Source organism: Aquarana catesbeiana, linkage group LG05 (genome assembly GCF_042186555.1).
Source record: "Aquarana catesbeiana isolate 2022-GZ linkage group LG05, ASM4218655v1, whole genome shotgun sequence".
Classification (NCBI taxonomy): domain Eukaryota; kingdom Metazoa; phylum Chordata; class Amphibia; order Anura; family Ranidae; genus Aquarana; species Aquarana catesbeiana.
In genome coordinates this window covers 372,688,177-372,708,528 of record NC_133328.1, presented here as the reverse complement: position 1 = coordinate 372,708,528, position 20,352 = coordinate 372,688,177, and the positions used below count along the sequence as shown (strand labels likewise).

Below are 20,352 nucleotides of genomic sequence, written 5' to 3'. Positions count from 1 at the left end.
TGGACTGATAATAAGAGACGGTGTCACATAGACCCCATTTGGACTTCATAATCCTTTTCTCATATATTTTGAGTATTAACACTGAATACATGAGCCATAGCCATTAATGGCATATTTAACGGATTTTCCTTTATGTTCTGAAATTATAACATTTCCTAAAGGACCCTTTAGTATTAACAGTTAATTGTTAAATCTTAGTTCAAACAGAAACATGTTTAAGTATTTAAGCCTTATCACTTCACACCCAAACTTGTGAAATCTCATTTACTATTAAAAAAAAAAAAAAAAAAAAAAATATGACATGAGAGGATACCCCCTCCAATCAAACAGCCCCTGATAGACCAGTTTTCTATCAGTTTAGTTATTTATTCAACTCTAATCCATTTCTATCTTTCACCTCTTTATTAGCTTAAATTATGGTCTAACGTGTTCAATACTTCTACTTGTATATAACAGTCGCTAGTTAGCTCTTCTGCTATCTTTGAGTTTAAATTAGGAAAAAGAATTTATCTTTCCCCACCCTTCATCAGTTACATTAATATGGGATTTGTGAATTTGTAATGTGCGGAGATTCAAATCAGGTTCTTTTACCATTCTTGGATAAAACCCCCTACACGCCCACGAGAAGTCCATTTAATCAATCCTTTTCACAGCTTCTTTTGAGGTACAACTTTGACTCTTGGAGGGAAACTAACCCGGTTAAGAGAGGTTATACATATTATTCTAACCCACATCAAACTCTTTCATGCATTGACCATATATTTTTAACCATAGGCATGATTCCGGAGATTCTCAATTCAAATATAATCCTAATACCATGATCAGATCACAATGCGTTTTTTACCAGTATAGCCTCCGCCATTCCCAAATCCCATGATCGTACCTGGTACCTTCCCAATATTCTGCTCAAAAATCCATCTCACTGTATCCAGGTCGAACAAGCCTTAAAAGAATATTTGTTATATAATACATGCCCTGAAATATCTCCGTTAACCTTCTGGGAAGCCCATAAACCAGTGCTAAGAGGTATACTACAAAAACAATCTGCATTGTTCAAGAGAGAAAGTAAAAATCTGGCACGAAAGCTTGAATTGGAATATAATAATTCCTTTTAAAATTTTCAAGATAACCCCTCCTTGCCTTCTAAAGCCCGTCTAGAAAAAGCACGCCTAGAATATGACCTATTCCTCACAGAAAATGCAGATAAATCTTTACGCCAATCTAGGCATGCCTTTTATATGAAGTCCAACAAGCCAAACACATTTCTATCACGAGCCCTTAACTCCCAATTTAAACAAACAAAACCAATAAGACTCAAAATATCCAAAGATAATTAAAAATGCAACCCTGTTAAAATAGTTCACAAATTTAGATCCCACTTAGCATCCTTATATTCGGCAACAAATTATTTTAATCCAGTAGAGGCGGAAGCCTTCTTTTCTCAAATCAAACTCCCAGAGTTAACACACGCCCAACAAGCTCTTCTTGAAGAACCCATTTCATCAGAAGAAGTAAGTTTCACAATCAAAGAACTAAAGTTAAACAAAAGACCTGGCCCGGATGGCTTTTCAGCTTTATATTACCGCACATTTGCAGAAATCTTATCCCCACTACTTACCAAAGCTTATAATACAATACTAAAAGGTAAATCATTTAGACAAGAGTCGCTTATGGCAGTTATCTGTATGATACCCAAACCTAATGCTGATCACACATCTTAAAATAATTATCGCCCCATATCTCTCTTAAACTTAGGATATAAATATATTAGCAAAAATCTTGGCAACTCGACTTAATAAAATGATAGGTAACCTTATCCATAGAGATTAGGTAGGTTTTATGCCTAATCGTCAAGCGCGAGACAATGTACGCAGAGCACTTCTATTGGCACACATTGCCAAGACCTGACGTATTCCCTCATGTTTCCTCTCATGGGATATTAGGAAAGCCTTTGACTCAGTGTCTTGGACCTATCTTTATCATACTTTACAGAAATGGGGTTTTGGATCTCATTTTATCAAATGGATAGCCGCACTTCATAATAGTCCTCAAGCATACATAAAATATGCAGGCTATAAATCAGACCCATTTAAAATTGAAAGAGGCACGCGTCAGGGATGCCCTTTATCCCCCCTTTTACTCATTCTTATAGAACCTCTTGCCCAATTTATTAGACTAAATCCAACAATAACGGGTATAGAATTATTAGGCTACAATCACAAACTCAGCCTGTTCGCAGATGATATTTTACTATTTTTATCTTCTCCTCAGATATCAGGCCCCAATTTCTTACCTATTCTTAATACATTTGCCAATATTTCGGGACTGATAATTAATCCCAAAAAATGTTTAGCCCTGAATATATCCCTGTCTGATAGAGACAAAGAAATAGTAAGGTCGGCACTCCCTTTCACTTGGGCAGAGAAAACAATCCCATATCTGGGCATACATTTAACAGCATCCATCTCTGATCTCTTCTCAGCTAACTATCCACCCATTCTAAAACACATAACAAATTTGATGAAACAATGGTCTTTCCTTAGACTATCTTGGTTTGGCAGGATTAATACTATTAAAATGTCGATCCTAAATTATTATATCTGTTTAGCGTTCTCCCGATTCCAATTCCGGCTTATTTTTTACAACTAATTCAAAATAGAATGAAAAAATTTGTATGGGGATGCACAAAACCACGAATTCCTATACATACTTTATACCTCCCCAAATCTTCTGGTGGCCTGGGCTTCCCCAACTTTGCAGCATACTATAAAGCTGCACATAAGGCAAGTTTAATTAAGTATCACACAACTCATGACACACCCCTCTGGGTAATGATAGAGGCGGCTGAATGTAACCCTCTATCGGTCTCAAATAACCCTCTCCTTCCTCAAAAACCCGGCCTTTTACCCAACATGGGTTTCCCCAAAATCGTTTAAAATATGGGACTCCATGGAAATCTCGAGACTACATAAATTCATCACACCTTCCAACATTATCCCATTTCCAGAATTACGTGAAACATTCGGAATACCTCAATCATAAACATTCCGATACCTTCAGATCAAACATTTTTTCACACCTTTCACAAATACAGACACTTCTTTACACCAATTTACTAAGTTTGAATCCACTTGTATAAAAGATCCACATGCCAAGAAACAAATTTCTTCTATCTACTCCCATTTACTGACTAATATTAATATACAGTGGGGACGGAAAGTATTTTACATTTTTACATTTTTCACTCTTTGTTATATTGCAGCCATTTGCTAAAATCATTTAAGTTCATTTTTTTTCCTCATTAATGTACACACAGCACCCCATATTGACAGAAAAACACAGAATTGTTGACATTTTTGCAGATTTATTAAAAAAGAAAAACTGAAATATCACATGGTCCTAAGTATTCAGACCCTTTGCTCAGTATTTAGTAGAAGCACCCTTTTGATCTAATACAGCCATGAGTCTTTTTGGGAAAGATGCAACAAGCTTTTCACACCTGGATTTGGGGATCCTCTGCCATTCCACCTTGCAGATCCTCTCCATTCTCATTTGCTCTGACATGCACTGTGAGCTGTAAGGTCTTATATAGACAGGTGTGTGGCTTTCCTAATCAAGTCCAATCAGTATAATCAAACACAGCTGGACTCAAATGAAGGTGTAGAACCATCTCAAGGATGATCAGAAGAAATGGACAGCACCTGAGTTAAATATATGAGTGTCATAGCAAAGGGTCTGAATACTTAGGACCATGTGATATTTCAGTTTTTCTTTTTTAATAAATCTGCAAAAATGTCAACAATTCTGTGTTTTTCTGTCAATATGGGGCGCTGTGTGTACATTAATGAGGAAACAAAATTAATTTAAATGATTTTAGCAAACGGCTGCAATATAACCAAGAGTGAAAAATTTAAGGGGGTCTGAATACTTTCCGTCCCCACTGTAGATAAACCATCCTATGTTCAGAAAAGGGAGGAGGACCTAGGACGAACTCTTGAGGTTATGGAATGGTCAAGTATCTGGCTGGCCAGTAAAACATCTTCTGATAATATTTTAGCGATGGAAACAAATTACAAAGTTCTGACTCGATGGTACTTAGTACCTTTTAGAATCGCAAAATATGTTCCAACTTACTCAACTCTTTGCTTTCGTGGCTGCCCAGACCTGGGCACACATTTGCATGTCTGGTGGACCTGCCCGGTAGCCCAGATCTTTTGGAAGAAAATTTTTGGCATAGCCTCTGAAATGTTCAAATTTAAAATTCACCCTGATACCAACATGGCTTTGCTCAACTTAAAACTGGTATACCTAACACATATACAATTTAAGCTGTTGATCCAATTACTGAGAGCCGCTAGACAAACAATTGCGAAAGCCTGGAAATCCCCTTCACTAGGAGTGGCTGAGAGAAAAAAAATAGAATGAATAATTTCATGATTCACTCTAAAATGGCTGCTATAGAAAATAATCTTATACCAAATTTTGAGAAAATATGGAACTCATGGATTACATTTTTCACCGCATCATCTATGGATGAAAAAGTCCTATTGCCATGGTAGTGGTTAAAATTGACTGGTCTTAATCTTTACTCATTTCCATATGGCTCTCGGACCAATCTGGTGAACTCCTTCTCTTCCTCTCCTCTCTCTTCTTTTATATTCCGGTTTCTTCCTACTCTCTTCTTTTCTGTCCCCTACCTTTTTTTTTTCTCTATTGCTTGTGAACATGGTACTATTTAAGGTCATTGTTCTTTTTATAATGTAGTGAATTGTTCTCATTGTATATCTTAAATCTTTAGCTTTAGATATTGCTGAATTAATCAGCCAAACTTACAGTCTTTAGACTCCCCACACTAATTCCTTTATATGTACAATGTAATTTTTGCATATGATTTGTTTTGTCTTGTTTATTTTTTTTTCTACTTATCTTTAATTTTCCTATGCAATAGCAAAATTAGACTCTATCTGTTCATATGTGATTATTCAACATATACGTTTTGCTGATTGTTGTATATTCAATAAAATCTTTTGACAAGAAAAACGGACTCTACGGTCCGTTTTCATCCGATCCCCCATAGAGGAGAGCGGCGCTCTGACAGGTCAGTCCCTGCATCTTTACATCCCTACTGAACTGACTTTGCTGTGAAATATTTTTGGTAATTGTCTCCTATCCATCTTTACATCCCTACTGAACTGACTTTGCTGTGAAATATTTTTGGTAATTGTCTCCTATCCATCTTTACATCCCTACTGAACTGACTTTGCTGTTACATATTTTTGGTAATGGTCTCCTATCCATCTTTACATCCCTACTGAACTGACTTTGCTGTGAAATATTTTTGGTAATGGTCTCCTATCCATCTTTACATCCCTACTGAACTGACTTTGCTGTGAAATATTTTTGGTAATTGTCTCCTATCCATCTTTACATCCCTACTGAACTGACTTTGCTGTGAAATATTTTTGGTAATGGTCTCCTATCCATCTTTACATCCCTACTGAACTGACTTTGCTGTTACATATTTTTGGTAATGGTCTCCTATCCATCTTTACATCCCTACTGAACTGACTTTGCTGTGAAATATTTTTGGTAATGGTCTCCTATCCATCTTTACATTCCTACTGAACTGACTTTGCTGTGAAATATTTTTGGTAATTGTCTCCTATCCATCTTTACATCCCTACTGAACTGACTTTGCTGTGAAATATTTTTGGTAATGGTCTCCTATCCATCTTTACATCCCTACTGAACTGACTTTGCTGTGAAATATTTTTGGTAATTGTCTCCTATCCATCTTTACATCCCTACTGAACTGACTTTGCTGTGAAATATTTTTGGTAATTGTCTCCTACCCATCTTTACATCCCTACTGAACTGACTTTGCTGTGAAATATTTTTGGTAATTGTCTCCTGCTGCCATATCTTTAAACTTCCATATTTACTGCTAGCTCTATAACAAACACACTGCAATAGCAATATTACTGGTGATTGATTCTCAACTCCATGTGGCTTGAGTGATCAAGAGAGGTAATTAGCTTTACGACCCTAGCCTGTGTCTGTATCTGATCTGGCCCTGGCCATCTCCTTCCCATATTCAGGTGTCTCACATCAGACCCAATAATAACCAACTGAGAAATGCATCCCAGATTAGTCTCCCTATAAATTTATGGCAGCTTATGGGGTGGCGCAGACAGGGGCAAGGCGCAGACATCATGGCTCTGTCCTGAGTGGCTCTGTCACGAGTGATGCGCAGTTTCACCAACGCAGTTTAACGAAAGCAGGATAACTAAAGCTGCATGAACAACAAGAACTGTGCCCCACTCTGCAAAACAACAAGCAAACCAGCTTTGACGTTTATTTTATATTAGGTTCGTTTCCCACTCTCTATCCACTAACATGCTCCTTATTCTCTTCCTTCTCACATTGGTGTCTTCTATCCTCAAATTATCTTTACTCTACCCCTCCTCTCTTCCCTGCAGCATGCACATATCACCCTCACTCCTGCCCTCTCCCTACTATGGAACCCATCATCTCCTGCATTTGCTGCACCCACATGCTGACATAAACTCCAGGGCCATTAGACACGTGCGCTCATGCACATCCCACTCCCACCTTGTCTTCCTCACCCTCCTCCTTTTTCTAGTCTCAGGTGACATTTCTCCTAATCCTGGTCCGCCATTTTCCAAATGCAAGCCACATATCCAATACCCCTCCCCCTCTGGCAACCACCGCAATCCACTCAGTTTAATTTCTATCCCCCTGCTTCCTCAAAGCACCCCACCAATCTCATGCGCCCTTTGGAACGCCTGCTCCATCTGTAACAAGCTAACATCTGTACATGACCTCTTCATCTCTCATGGCTTTAACATACTCGCCATAACAGAAACCTGGCTTCAAAATTTTGACTCAGCTTCTCCTGCTGCCCTCTCCCATGGTGGTCTCCATTGGACTCACTCCCCCAAACCCAACAGACAGAAAGGAGGTGGAGTTGGCTTCCTTCTATCCCCACAAATCACCTTCCAAGTCCTTCCTGTCCCTCCCTCTCTATCCCTCTCTTCTTTCGAGATGCACTGTATTCGTCTGTTTTCTCCCATTTCTCTGAGGATTGCAGCAATTTATAAGCCTCCAGGACCGGTATCACGCTTTCTTGATGACTTTGCTGCCTGGCTACCCTACTTTCTCTCCTCTGAAATACCCACCATTATTCTTGATGACTTTAACATTCCTGTCAAAGTTAACAGCCCAACTACAGCTAAACTTCTCGATTTAACCTCATCTTTTGACCTAACCCAATGGACACATACTTCCACTCACTCCAATGGTAATACCCTTGACCTTGTATTCTCCCATCTCTGCAACCCTGGCAACCTCACCAACACCCCCTTTCCTCTATCTGATCACAACCTCATTACTTTCACTGTATCCTTGCCTCCAACCATCCATCCCTCCAAGCAGCAAACAATTACTTGTAGAAACCTTCGCCACTTTAACCCTTCTCTTCTCTATTCTGCTACTGACCACCTATATGACATAATCTCTCCCCTGTCCTGTCCTGACCTGGCCACCTCTGTCTACAACAGTTCACTCTCATCATCACTAGATGCACTTGCTCCTCTAACCACACGCAGAATCAGGCCCCGACCGTTACAACCCTGGCAAACTGACAACACTAAAAATCTCAAGAGACATTGCCGTGCTCTTGAACGACTGTGGCGTAAAACCAAATGCCTGCAAGACTTCACCCTATATAAATCTGCCCTTCTAAAATACAATTCATGCCTCCATGCTGCCAAACAAGCCTACTTTGTCTCTCTTATTAATTCCTTGTCATCCAGTCCCCGTCGGCTCTTCTCAGCCTTTAACTCTCTGCTTCGTCTACCACCCCCCCTACCCACTAACTCACTCACTGCCCAAGAGATTGCCAATCACTTCAAAGACAAGATCGATGCAATTCGTGAGGACATCTCCACTGTGCGTACGTCTTCCCCACCCAACATACCTTGCCTAGCAGCACATTCAACACTCTCCTCTTTTGAATTGGCTACTACGGAAGAGGTTACAAAAATTTTCTCGGATGCCCACCTAACCAATTGTCCTTTGGATCCTGTTCCCTTACAACTACTACGGTCACCCTCTTCTTCTATCCTATGCTCCCTCACCCACATCTTCAATCACTCCCTCTCTAGTGGCATCTTCCCCTCCCCTCTAAAACATGCGCAGATCACTCCCATTCTTAAAAAGCCCTCACTGGACCCTACCGACCTGAACAACTTAAGACCCATCTCATTGCTCCCATTCACCTCTAAACTTCTAGAACGCTTAGTCAACAACCGTCTTAACTCCCACCTCAATGAAAATAACCTTCTTGACCCCTTACAGTCTGGCTTTCGCTCGCAGCACTCCACGGAAACTGCCTTACTAAAACTCACTAACGATTTACTAACTGCTAAAACCAACAGCCAGTACTCCATACTCCTACTACTTGACCTTTCTGCGGCCTTTGATACTGTTGACCACCCGCTCCTTCTCAATAAGCTACATTCCCTTGGCCTCCGAGATTCTGCTCTATCCTGGTTCTCTGCCTATTTATCACAGCGCTCCTTCAGTGTCACCTACAACTCTGTCTCCTCCTCTCCATTGCCTCTTTCTGTGGGGGTCCCCCAAGGCTCTGTTCTTGGACCCCTTCTCTTCTCTATCTACACCTCCTCCCTCGGTCACTTAATAACTGCCCACGGCTTCCAATACCACTTATATGCTGATGACACCCAAATCTATCTGTCTACTCCTCACCTCACTCCTTCAGTCTCCTCTCGCATTACTAACTTACTAACTGACATATCAGCATGGATGTCGCACCACTTCCTAAAACTAAATCTCTCTAAAACTGAGCTATTAATATTCCCCCCCGCCCGTGCCCCCCTCCATGACTTTTACATCAAAATCAACAATGCAACCATCAGTCCCTCCCCTCACACCAGGGTACTAGGTGTAATCCTAGACTCTGACTTGTAATTTCAGCCTCAAATCCAATCGTTGTCAAAAGTTTGTAGAATTCACCTCCGTAACATCTCTAAAATTCGCCCCTTTTTTACAAATAAAACCACCAAGCTCCTCATTCACTCCCTTGTTATCTCTCGCCTTGACTATTGCAACTCCCTTCTCATTGGCCTGCCTCTCCATAGGCTATCCCCTCTTCAGTCTATCATGAATGCTGCTGCCAGACTTATCCACCTTACCAACCGCTCAGTGTCTGCCAACCCTCTACTCCAATCCCTACACTGGCTCCCAATCACCCAGCGAATTAAATTCAAAATACTAACTACAACGTACAAAGCCATTCACAACTCTGCCCCGAGCTACATCACTAATCTTGTCTCCAAATATCATCTAAATCGACCTCTACGCTCCTCTCAAGACCTCCTGCTTTCAAGCTCTCTCATCTCCTCCTCCCATGCTCGTCTCCAGGATTTCTCCAGAGCCTCTCCCATCCTCTGGAACTCGCTACCTCCATCTATCCGGCTATCCCCTACTCTTGCTACCTTCAGGCGATCCCTGAAAATTCATCTCTTCAGGAAAGCCTATCACGTCTCCAACTAATCTCCTACCACTTCCACCAGCTCATTCCCCACAGTTACAACCTTTTGTACCACCTGCCCCACCCTATTAGATTGTAAGCTCTTCTGAGCAGGGCCCTCTTAATCCTCTTGTATTTTATTGTATTATAACTGTATTGTCTCCCTTTTATATTGTAAAGCACTGCGTAAACTGTTGGCGCTATATAAATTCTGATTAATAATAATAATAATAATCTGCCTGCTCAGCGGGTATCGACGGAGCGATCCCCGCTGAGCAAAGCGGAGCCCGTACACGGACACGTGCGTGTGAAAGGGCCCTAAGAGACTTGCATTTATCCTTTTTTTTTTAAGTATTTGGTTTTGAGTTACCCATTTACGCATTTTGGGGTGTAGTTCCTTACTTTCACGTTTTTTTCACAGTTCATAAGTGTTGATTGTACACTTAAAGGGGCAGGCACACCATATTTCACAATTTTACTTTTTTATCATCTTGCTAAAGTGAATAGGGATTGGCGCCTCCTTTCCTTTATCAGAGATTTCCTTTCCTGTGTTTCTCATAGGTACAGCATCCCATTAAAATGAATAGGCTGCTGTGCCCACAGCGTGAGTGCAAAACACCCATGCACATATGTGAACCTATGACAAGAGGGAGGAGATCCCGCGCACTGAAATCTGTCAGTACCAAAAGCCCTTGGTGAAATAAATCATTTTTAGTATAGAACTTAAGCTTATTTCTTACCTTGAGTTTTTAATGTGCTGGTGAAGATATTCTGGATGAAATGATGGAAGCAGAGGGTCTTTACCACCATGAATAATTAATGTTGGACAATCAATTAAGGGTAGAAAGTGCTGACATATATTACCTACAAGAAAAATTAAATGCATTTAGTCTTATGGATGGTATTGGAGGCTCTTTTAACATTTGCTAAACAAAAAAAAATTTATCTAGTTTAGTACAATGTATATTTAGCGACAGGTGGCACATAAGTCGGAAAAGAAAGCTTCTGCAGCAAACATAATTCTTCTAGCAGTGATTCTGACAAGAACATAATCCTCTCTTGGAGTTCATTCTCACCTGAAAACAATGCATCTTCCGCTATCACAAAGAACTGAAAGAATACCCATAAAAACCTGTGAGCAGATTATTAAATAATCAGCACAACAAATTATCTTCAATAGAGATGGCTTATATGCAAAGCTTATATGCAAGTTATTGGCCATAAAAAGGGTATTGGGGCCTGGCTATTGACCTGGGGGACATGTACAAATGCAAAAAAAAAAACTTGTAATAAAGATTGATTTTAAAGGAGCAGTGATAATGATGCTGAAAGTGAAATAATTAAAATAAAAAAAATTCCTTTAAATATAAAAGCTGGGGGGTCCCCTTAGTTTGCCTGTAAAGTGGTGCATCTGTACCGTGTATAGAACCTGCTGCAGCAAAGCTGACATTTATAAAGAAAAAAAAATGACATTTAAATTGACTTTTCTTGCAAGCTTTCTTTATTTAGTAAACAATGGCTTGGGGTGCACTCGCAACACGATTAGAGATTTTTTGGATAAACTCTGGTCTCTCTTTGGCAGACTTTGGATGGAAATAACAAAATGTTTGCACCACAGTGAGCAAGCCTTATGTGAAGAAGCCAAATTATATACAAATTTTTTTTTAGATAAAGTCTGGTGTCTCTTTCACAGACTTTGGATAGAAGTAACAGGTGCAGAAAAACTGGGCTTTGGGTGGTGCCTTCACACTGTAACCCTATAGAGGTACTCTTGATAAAAGCAAGAATTGGCCTTGCTGTAAAAAAAATTAATTTGATGCCCCTGTCACACAGTGGCAGAAAATGTGGTCTTTGGGTGTTGGTGGTGCCTGTAACCTTCTAGAGGTACTCTTGATGAAAGCAAGAATTGGCCTTGCTGTAAAAAAATTGAAATTTGATGCACCTGTCAAACAGGTGTGGAAAAATTGGTGCTTAGGTGTTAATTGTGCCCATGAAACCTACACCAAAAAATGACTTCAAGATTAAATCAACACCCACAAAGCTAGGCAGCCTAGACAGTCTTGCAGAGATTTGAGATCCCAATAACACTTAATCAGTGACATTGGCATCAGGGGCTTGGTAGCTGCTGCTAATCCAGGACTGATTCATTTTGACACATGTGGACAGATGCGCTCTTTTATCTATCACAAAACCTCTGACAGTACTGAATGACCATTTGGAAAGCACGCTGGATACAGGGCAGCCCAGCAGCTCAATTGCATACTGGGTAAGTTCTGGCCAGTGGGACGTGGCAGCAAAACAAGCTCCAGCACTGAGACCTGTCCTGTGAACGAAATTTATCGTCCCTGACCATACTTGCTGGACCACACATCAGCAGTAAGGTGGACCTTGCGGCTGACTGTCTTACCCAACAACGCCAAAAACATTGCACTCCACGTGATGGTAAAGAGCTGGAATGGCTGCACGTGCAAAGAAATACCGACTGGGAACCTGATTAAAGGCCCCCCCTGCAGACTGGGGTGACACCAGCAGTGATGTAATCACAGGCTGTGTCATGAATTTATGTGAATAGCCTGGAGTTGCCCTTTGTTACTTAGGGACCACACTTGGATCGCCCCACTAGCATTTTCATCATTCATTCCTATGCCATACATCTTGACATTGAATCCCCTCCATTTCGGTTTTGAGCCCTTATGTTGTTGCCCATTGATGGGTTGTCTAGACAGCAGTGGCTTTGAATTGTTCCACTGCTGTATATGTATGCTGGTCCGCCACAGACTCCCTCCTTTGCACTGAATAGTGCTGACACAGGCCATATAGTGGGCCTGGATGTTCTCAAGGTAGGCACCTAGCATTCAGTTACAGGTGTCCCATAGGTTTCCCAGGACCCCTTCAGACCTGTTTGTAGGTGTCATCCGTTAAGTTGATATACTGTCAGGATAAGATGTACATGATTGCTGGTTCGGTATAGATTTTACCAGCGCTGCAGACACAGGGTATACAGCGGGCCTGGATGTCCCCAAGGTAGACACACAGCATTCAGTTGCAAGTGCCCCGTAGGTTTCCCAGGAGCCTTCTAGACCCTCTTCTCACATGTCATCTTCACTAACCTGTTTAGAGTCCTGTATGGATGGAAGTGGCATGGCTGGCATCCTGGGAGTGTGTTTTTAGAAGGACACCATTGTCATTTTAAACTTTTTTTGCCATCTTTTGTGAATGTTTACAAATTGTTAATTTGTGTGCATTTTTCAATAAAGCGTATCTTAGTACTCCGCTGTGTTCCCACCTCTCTTCTTGAGGGTATGGACCCTCTTTTTTTGAGGATATCTTTCCTTACCCTCTGCCCGTATTGAATCCTTTATTGGTCCCTATTGGTGAACTCCGTCCTCACTTTGGATGAGTCAGAAATCCTACCATTTGACCTGACCAGTTGACACTCTGGCCAAAAGGTCCATGTCCTTTCCCTTATTTCCTTTCCCTTTTTTGCGACTGGGAACCTGCCATTGTGGTACAGCACATTCTGAAAATTCATGAAAGGGGGCAAAATTCACCAGACGGAAAGGCAGGAGTTGTAAAGCCAGCAATTTGGACAAGCTGGAATTTAGACGCTGGGCATGTGGGTGGCAGAGAGTGTATTTTGTTTTTCACTGTAGCAGCTGGGGCAAAGAAATTTGCCTGCTATACTCTACAGCTGGTGGTGTGCTGCTGGTAGATGTGTTACAAGGACTGTGACACCCTTTGCTATACCACCAGCCATGTCAGTGGAGGCTGCTGAGAGGTCACCATCACTGGAGCCAACTTGGCAATATGCTGCGGCTGGAGGAACATGACTGCCAATTTGTTGTTTATCAGTGTTCTCCCCTCTCTGTAGGCTCATGTTACTCCCTTCCTCTACATCAGAACCAACATCAGAATCAAGTAATGTCTGTGCATCCTCAAGAAGCAAGTGGCTGATGCTGTGTTCAAATAATTCAGCTGACTCCTCTATGCATGATTATTATTATTATTATACAGGGTTTATATAGCGCCAACAGTTTACGCAGCGCTTTACAATATAATGCTGTGGCTATGGCAGGAGTAGCTGTGGACAAGGTGGCAGAATAAGCCGCTCTTGCAGCTGTGGTGGACTGCACACTAGTGTCAGCTTGGGTCATAGAAGAAGAAGAGGATGTGGATGGTTTAGTAAGCCAGTCCACCACATCCTCTACATGCTGTGGCTGAATAGCATGGGCAATATCACAAAACAGACAAAGGTGCCCTGCCTGAGGACGGACCACGTGGATACTGCTGGGCCCTTCATAGTGGCATGGGAAAGTCTGCCTCTCCTTGTTGGCCTCCCAGACATGATGGGGGGGGATAATTACCCAAATTTAATAGAAAGTGGGAAATGTGTGATTGGATGCACTTTTTTTAATGAAAAGTGGTGTTTGGTGCACTTGAATTCCAAGGTATGAGGAAGCTGATAGAGTGATGGATTTTAAGGGGAACCCCCCACACCCAAGAAAACGGCATGGGGTCCCCACAAAATCCATATCAGACCCTTATCTGAGCATGCAGCCAAGCAGGTCAGGATAGGGGGGGTATTAGGGACAAGGGCCATTTTCCAACAACTCTGGGTGGTGGTTGTCAGGGTCTGCGAGCGGGGGGGGGCTTATGGAAATCTGGAAGCCCCCCTTTAACAAGATCACAGCCCCCCTACCTATGTGAATGAGTAGGGGTACATTGTAGAAACGCCCATGTCTCTGAAGTGTAGTTGACAGCTCGTGCAGATGGATTCCAGCATTCGCAGCCTATGAGAACAGCAGGGAACACAGGGGCGAGTGGAGATGACGTCACTTCCGGGTGCAGGGTGAGAGCATGCTTGCTCCTTCCTCAGGCCAATGACAGATGAACACACAATCTGTTATCTCTCCCCTGAGAGAAGCGAGATTTGTGTGTTTACACACACACACAGATCCCGTTTCTTGCTCTATCACGAGCGATCGCGGGGGCCTGGCGGTCATTGCGCCTGCAGGACACAAGCATCGGCCTGCTGTGATGTCTTAAATAAGCAACGTACGGCTACAGCGATTTGCGCAGCTGTGCCAACCTGCCACATTATAACTGTGGCGGCTGATCGGCTATACAGTTTTAACGTTTATATTTGCTAGGAATTTAGCAGGAATTTTGTACATTTTGCCATGTATGAATCCACTATGGTTTTAGTGTATTTTTAGCGAAAATATTGTTTTGATAAACATTTGCGCAAATACCGCAGGGCCTGAAAAATCAGTAGCACCTTCTTTTTATTCCAGAGGTCATATGCTTTCAGAAAATATATGGTTTTGGGGGTCGTTCACAAATTCTGAAAGCTGTAAGGGAAAAATGAAAATCTTCAGATTTTTAGAGAAATTTGGATACTTACATTTTTGCATACGTTCGATTTGAACCATTTTGCAAAAAGGCGCAATGTAAAAATTTTATTTTTTTGTTATTTATTACCTCCATACAGGTTAAGCTTTCATTTTTAGTAGGGATTTAGCAGGAATTTTGTAAAATTAGCTGTGTTTGTATCTGTTAATAATGGTTTTATGCCGCGTACACACGATCGGAATTCTCGTCAGGAAAGCCTTGGATGTTTTTTCCGACGGAATTCCGCTCAAGCTTGCATACACACGGTCACACCAAATTCCGATCACCAAGAATGCGGTGACGTACAACACGTACTACGGGACTATAAAAGGGAAGTTCAATAGCCAGTGCGCCACCCTTTGGGCTCCTTCTGATAATCTCGTGTTTATCTCGTGTTAGTAGAAGTTTGGTGAGAGACGATTCTCGCTTTTCATATCATTGCTCTTCTTCAGTTTGTGCTTGTGGGTTCTTATCTGCTTTTCAGTGCGTGTAGTCAGTTCGCATTTGTTTGTCAGCGCGTGCTATTTATAGTACCGTATTTGATTGTCAGTGCATTCTTGTCCGCTCGTTTCTGATTTTCAGCTCGTTCTTTCAGGCCTTGCTGTTTTTCAGTGCTTTCTGTTTAGTTCGTTCTGACCAGCCGACCGTTTTGAAGCCATGGTGCGGGTACGTACTCGTCGTAGAGCTCGTGCTGTGCGGGGGTTTGGTGTTGGGCTTCTTGCTTTGACACAAGCCCAGTCCATGAACAGGGTGAAGAGGAGTTCATGGACCAAGAATTGGTTGCTCCAGCATGACCAATTTTCTCACATGCCTTTGCTGCGGGAGATCCAGGAGAATAACCCTGATGATTTCAGGAATTATCTCCGGGTGACGGACCTCGTTTTTCACCGTTTGTTGGCTTTGCTGTCCCCTTATATTAGCAGGCAGGATACCTGCATGCGGCAAGCCATCACTCCCGAGCAGAGGCTAGTCGCCACGTTGTGGTACTTGGTGACTGGGAGAAGTCTGCAGGACATCAAGTTCTCAACAGGCATCTCCCCCCAGGCTCTGGGGATCATTATTCCAGAGACCTGTTCTGCCATCATTCAGGTCCTGCAGAAGGACCATATTAAGGTAAGTTTTCTCCTTTAACATCACATTCGATGTATTTAATGTTTGCTAATGTATTGTATTTCTTTCATCACTCCCTAATTACCATGATTGTAATATGCTGTGAATGCCCCCTTTATCCTCGTGCATGCTGGAATTTTTTTAAATTTTCTTTTTTGTCCTTCATGCATATTTGCCTTCACTAACCTCCCCAGCATGCTATCCTGGGTCCATATACACCTAGCTTAGTCACTTAACAATGTATTTTGTCAGCTCCATTGTAGTACTTTACCCTAAACACCCCCTAAAATTTGTCCAAATGTTATTGTTGTCCTTAAATTCAGGCAGAGTGCCAGAGGCTTTTTTTGGGGTCCCAAACTGATTTGGAACCCTCCCTCCCTCCAACCACTAAGTCAACCGATACCAATCCTCTATCTGCTGACTTTGCCAAACCCATACACACTATACCTACCTCTTTTGTGTTCATATTTCTGGATGAATTCACCAAAGCATGTAGTGAAAGGGCCTGCCTGAATACTTTCAAATGGTACTGTTTAAAGTTTGGTTCTCCTATTATCTTGATAGTTAATTACAGAATGTAAAAATCTGCTTCCATTTGTACAGTGTGTATTTATATTTTTGTATTATGACACTTCTTACCTGTCCAGTGGGCTGCCAATAGTGTAAGTAAGGAGGGGCTGGCCAAAGTAACACACATTATTTATGCATTCAGCTCTCAATGAAGTGGAGAGGGTTACCTGTCCAAAACACCCCCCCCCCTAAAATATTTCCAAGGGGCCATCAGAGGGGGTGAGGAATCTGATAAGTGGACCTTATATTTTTGTCTTGAAATACTCCTTCAAAAAAATGTTATACTGATGTTGGCCAAGAATGTTTGTGTCTAATCTGCTTGCAATGTTTATGTGCAAAATGACAAATTTTTATGTTTTTGCTTGACTCCACAGTTTCCTTCAACGCCACAGGAATGGCAGACTGTGGCATCCCACTTTGCCCATCGTTGGGACTTTCCCAACTGTGGAGGGGCAATTGATGGGAAGCACATCGTCCCACCACCCCATTCAGGGTCATACTATTTTAACTATAAGGGGTTTCATAGTATCGTGTTGATGGCGGTGGTGTCGGCGACATATGAGTTCCTCTATGTGGACATGGGGAGGAATGGCCGGATGTTGGATGGTGGAGTCTTTGCCCGGACCGAGTTCTATCAATGTCTCCAGAGTGGTGGCTTGGGATTGCCACCAGTGGAAGAGAACGTTGAGGGACTGCCATTTGTGTTTGTCGCAGATGAGGCATTCGATCTGGGTGATCACGTGATGAGACCATTCCCCCAGAGGACCCTCACCCCGGATAAGAGGGTTTTTAATTACCGGCTGGCCAGAGCCAGAAGAGTGGTGGATAATGCGTTTGGGATACTGGCCAGCCGGTTCCATCTATTTAAAACTGCCATAAATATGGCGGAGTACAAACTTAATCACATTGTGTTAGCTTGCTGCATCCTGCACAACTTTAAAAAAAAAAACTAATCCAAGTTATGTTGCCTCAGTTGGACCTGAGGCTGGACTTAATGAAACAATGACGGCCCTGGAAGCTGGCCGTCCTGGCTTGCCCCCCCCCCAAAGCGCCGTGAAGTGCGTGAAAAATATGTTGAATATTTTACGGGTAGGGGGGCCATTGCTATGCCAGCAAATTTTGAATAAATTTTCTATTTTATCAGATAAAATCTTGATTTTCATTTACTGCTTGTGTTTCTTTTTGATGTCTCCTAGTGCACTTGTAGTGTCAAGTGGTTTTTCCCCTTCCCGCCGACCGTACGCAGATATGCGTACTCGGCTTTCCGGGGTTATACCGGGATGATGCCCGCAGCTGCAGGCATCATCCCGGTACCGTTGTTTACAGCGGGCGATCGGCTACCCGAGTATAACAACAGATGCGGCTAAAAGCCGCTCGGTTGTTATACCGGAGGAGCGGGAGGGGACATCCCCCCCTCCCGCCGCCTCCCGCCGCTGTTACCGGGCCTCCCGTGCGATCGGGAGGCCCGGTGTCCATTCAGCTGCCTTCGGCGGCTGGGGGCGGGCTGGAACGAAGCTGTGAGCGGCTTTGTTCCAGCCTTCTCGTTGTAAACGCGGAAGCGACGTCATGACGTCACTTCCCGTTTACTCGGCTGCCAATGGCGCCGAATTTAAAAAAGTACACAGTATTCAGAATCGCCGTTTTCGGCGATCTGAATACTTTGAAGTGTAAAGGAGGGATGGGGGGGTCTTTTAGACCCCTCATCCCTCCATAAAGAGTACCTGTCACCACCTATTACTGTCACAAGGGATGTTTACATTCCTTGTGACAGCAATAAAAGTAAAAAAAAAATAAAAAATTTTTAAACACAATTTATAAAGTAAAAAAATAAATAAAATAAATAAAAAAAAAAAAATTTTTTTAAAGTGCCCCTGTCCCCGCGAGCTCGCGCAGCAAAGAAAACGCATACGGAAGTCGCGCCCGCATATGTAAGCGGTGTTCAAACCACACATGTGAGGTATTGGCGAGTTCGTCAGAGCGAGGGCAATAATTCTAGCCCTAGACCTCCTCTGTAGCTCAAACCTGGTAACCGTAAACATTCATAGGTACCGTAGTTTGTCGCCATTCCACGAGTGCGTGCAATTATAAAGGGTGACATGTTTGGTATCTATTTACTCGGCGTAACATCATCTTTCACATTATACAAAAAAATTGGGGTTAGTTTACTGTTTGGATTTTTTAAAATTCATGAAAGTGTCACTTTTCCAAAAATTTGCGTTTAAAACACCGCTGCACAAATACCATGTGATAAAAAATATTGCAACAATCGCCATTTTATTCTCTAGATTTTCTACTAAAAAAATATATATAATGTTTGGGAACTCTAAGTAATTTTCTAGCAAAAAATACAGATTTTAACTTGTAAACACCAAATTTCAAAAATAGGCTTAGTCATGAAAGGGTTAAATAACACCCATTGTCACTGTAAACACCAACTTAATACAAAAACTGGTATTGATCATTGAAAGAAGAAGCCACACATTGTTGAGTATAAAACCTTTTACTCCGTGCACATGCAGATGTGCGTTGTAAAACATTTTTGGTTTACCCTTTCATGACTAAGCCTATTTTTGAAATTTGGTGTTTACAAGTTAAAATCCGTATTTTTTGCTAGAAAATTACTCAGAACCCCCAAACATTATATATATTTTTTTTAGTAGAGAATCTAGAGAATAAAATGGAGATTGTTGCAATATTTTATGTCACACGGTATTTGTGCAGTGGTATTTTAAACGCAAATTTTTGGGAAAAGGGACACTTTCATGAATTTTAAAAATCCAGTAACAGTAAAGTTACCCCAATTTTTTTGTATGTGAAAGATGATGTTAAGCTGAGTAAATAGATAAGAAACATGTCACGCTTTATAATTGCACGCACTCGTGGAATGGTGACAAACTACAGTACCTAAGAATTTCCATAGGCGACGCTTTAAATTTTTTTTACGGTTACCAGGTTAGAGTTACAGAGGAGGTCTAGTGCTAGAATTATTGCTCTCACTCTGACGATCGTGGCGATACCTCACATGTGTGATTTGAACACAGTTTACATATGCGGCGCAACTTCCACATGCGTTTTTTTGCTGCACAAGCTCGTGCGGACAGGGGGCGCTTAAAAATTTTTTTTTCTTATTTATTTTATTTAATTATATATTCATAAATTGTGTTTAAAAAAAAAAAAAATTTTTGATGACTTTTATTGCTGTCACAATGAATGTAAAACATCCCTTGTGACAGTAATAGGTGGTGACAGGTACTCTTTATGGAGGGATCGGGGGTCCCTCCTTTGCACTTCAAAGTATTCAGATCACCGAAAACGGCGATTCTGAATACTGTGTATTTTTTTAAAACCGGCGCCACTGGCAGCCGCGTAAACGGGAAGTGACGTCATGACGTCGCTTCCGCGTTTACTATTAGAAGGCTGGAACAAAGCCACCCACAGCTTCGTTCCAGCCCGCCCCCAGCCACCGGAGGCAGCCGATTAGTCACCGGGCCTCCCGATCGAACGGGAGGCCCGGTAGGAGCGGCGGGAGGGGGGGCCATCCCCTCCCGCTCCTCCGGTATAACAGCGGAGCGGCTTTTAGCCGCATCGGTTGTTATACTCGGATAGCCGATCGCCGGCTCTAAACAACGGTACCGGGATGATGCCTGCAGCTGCGGGCATCATCCCGGTATAACCCCGGAAATCCGAGTATGCACATCTGCGTACGC

The 20,352-nt window shown here is 42.1% G+C and overlaps 1 protein-coding gene across 1 annotated transcript in view; it reads right to left on the bottom strand.

Moving 5' to 3' along the window:
- LOC141144883 (valacyclovir hydrolase-like) overlaps positions 1–20,352 on the bottom strand; it is a 115,227-nt gene that overhangs the window by 29,724 nt on the left and 65,151 nt on the right. The window contains exon 6 of the mRNA XM_073630970.1: positions 10,315–10,438. Coding sequence (XP_073487071.1) covers positions 10,315–10,438 — 124 coding nt within the window. The remainder of the gene's footprint in view (positions 1–10,314; positions 10,439–20,352) is intronic.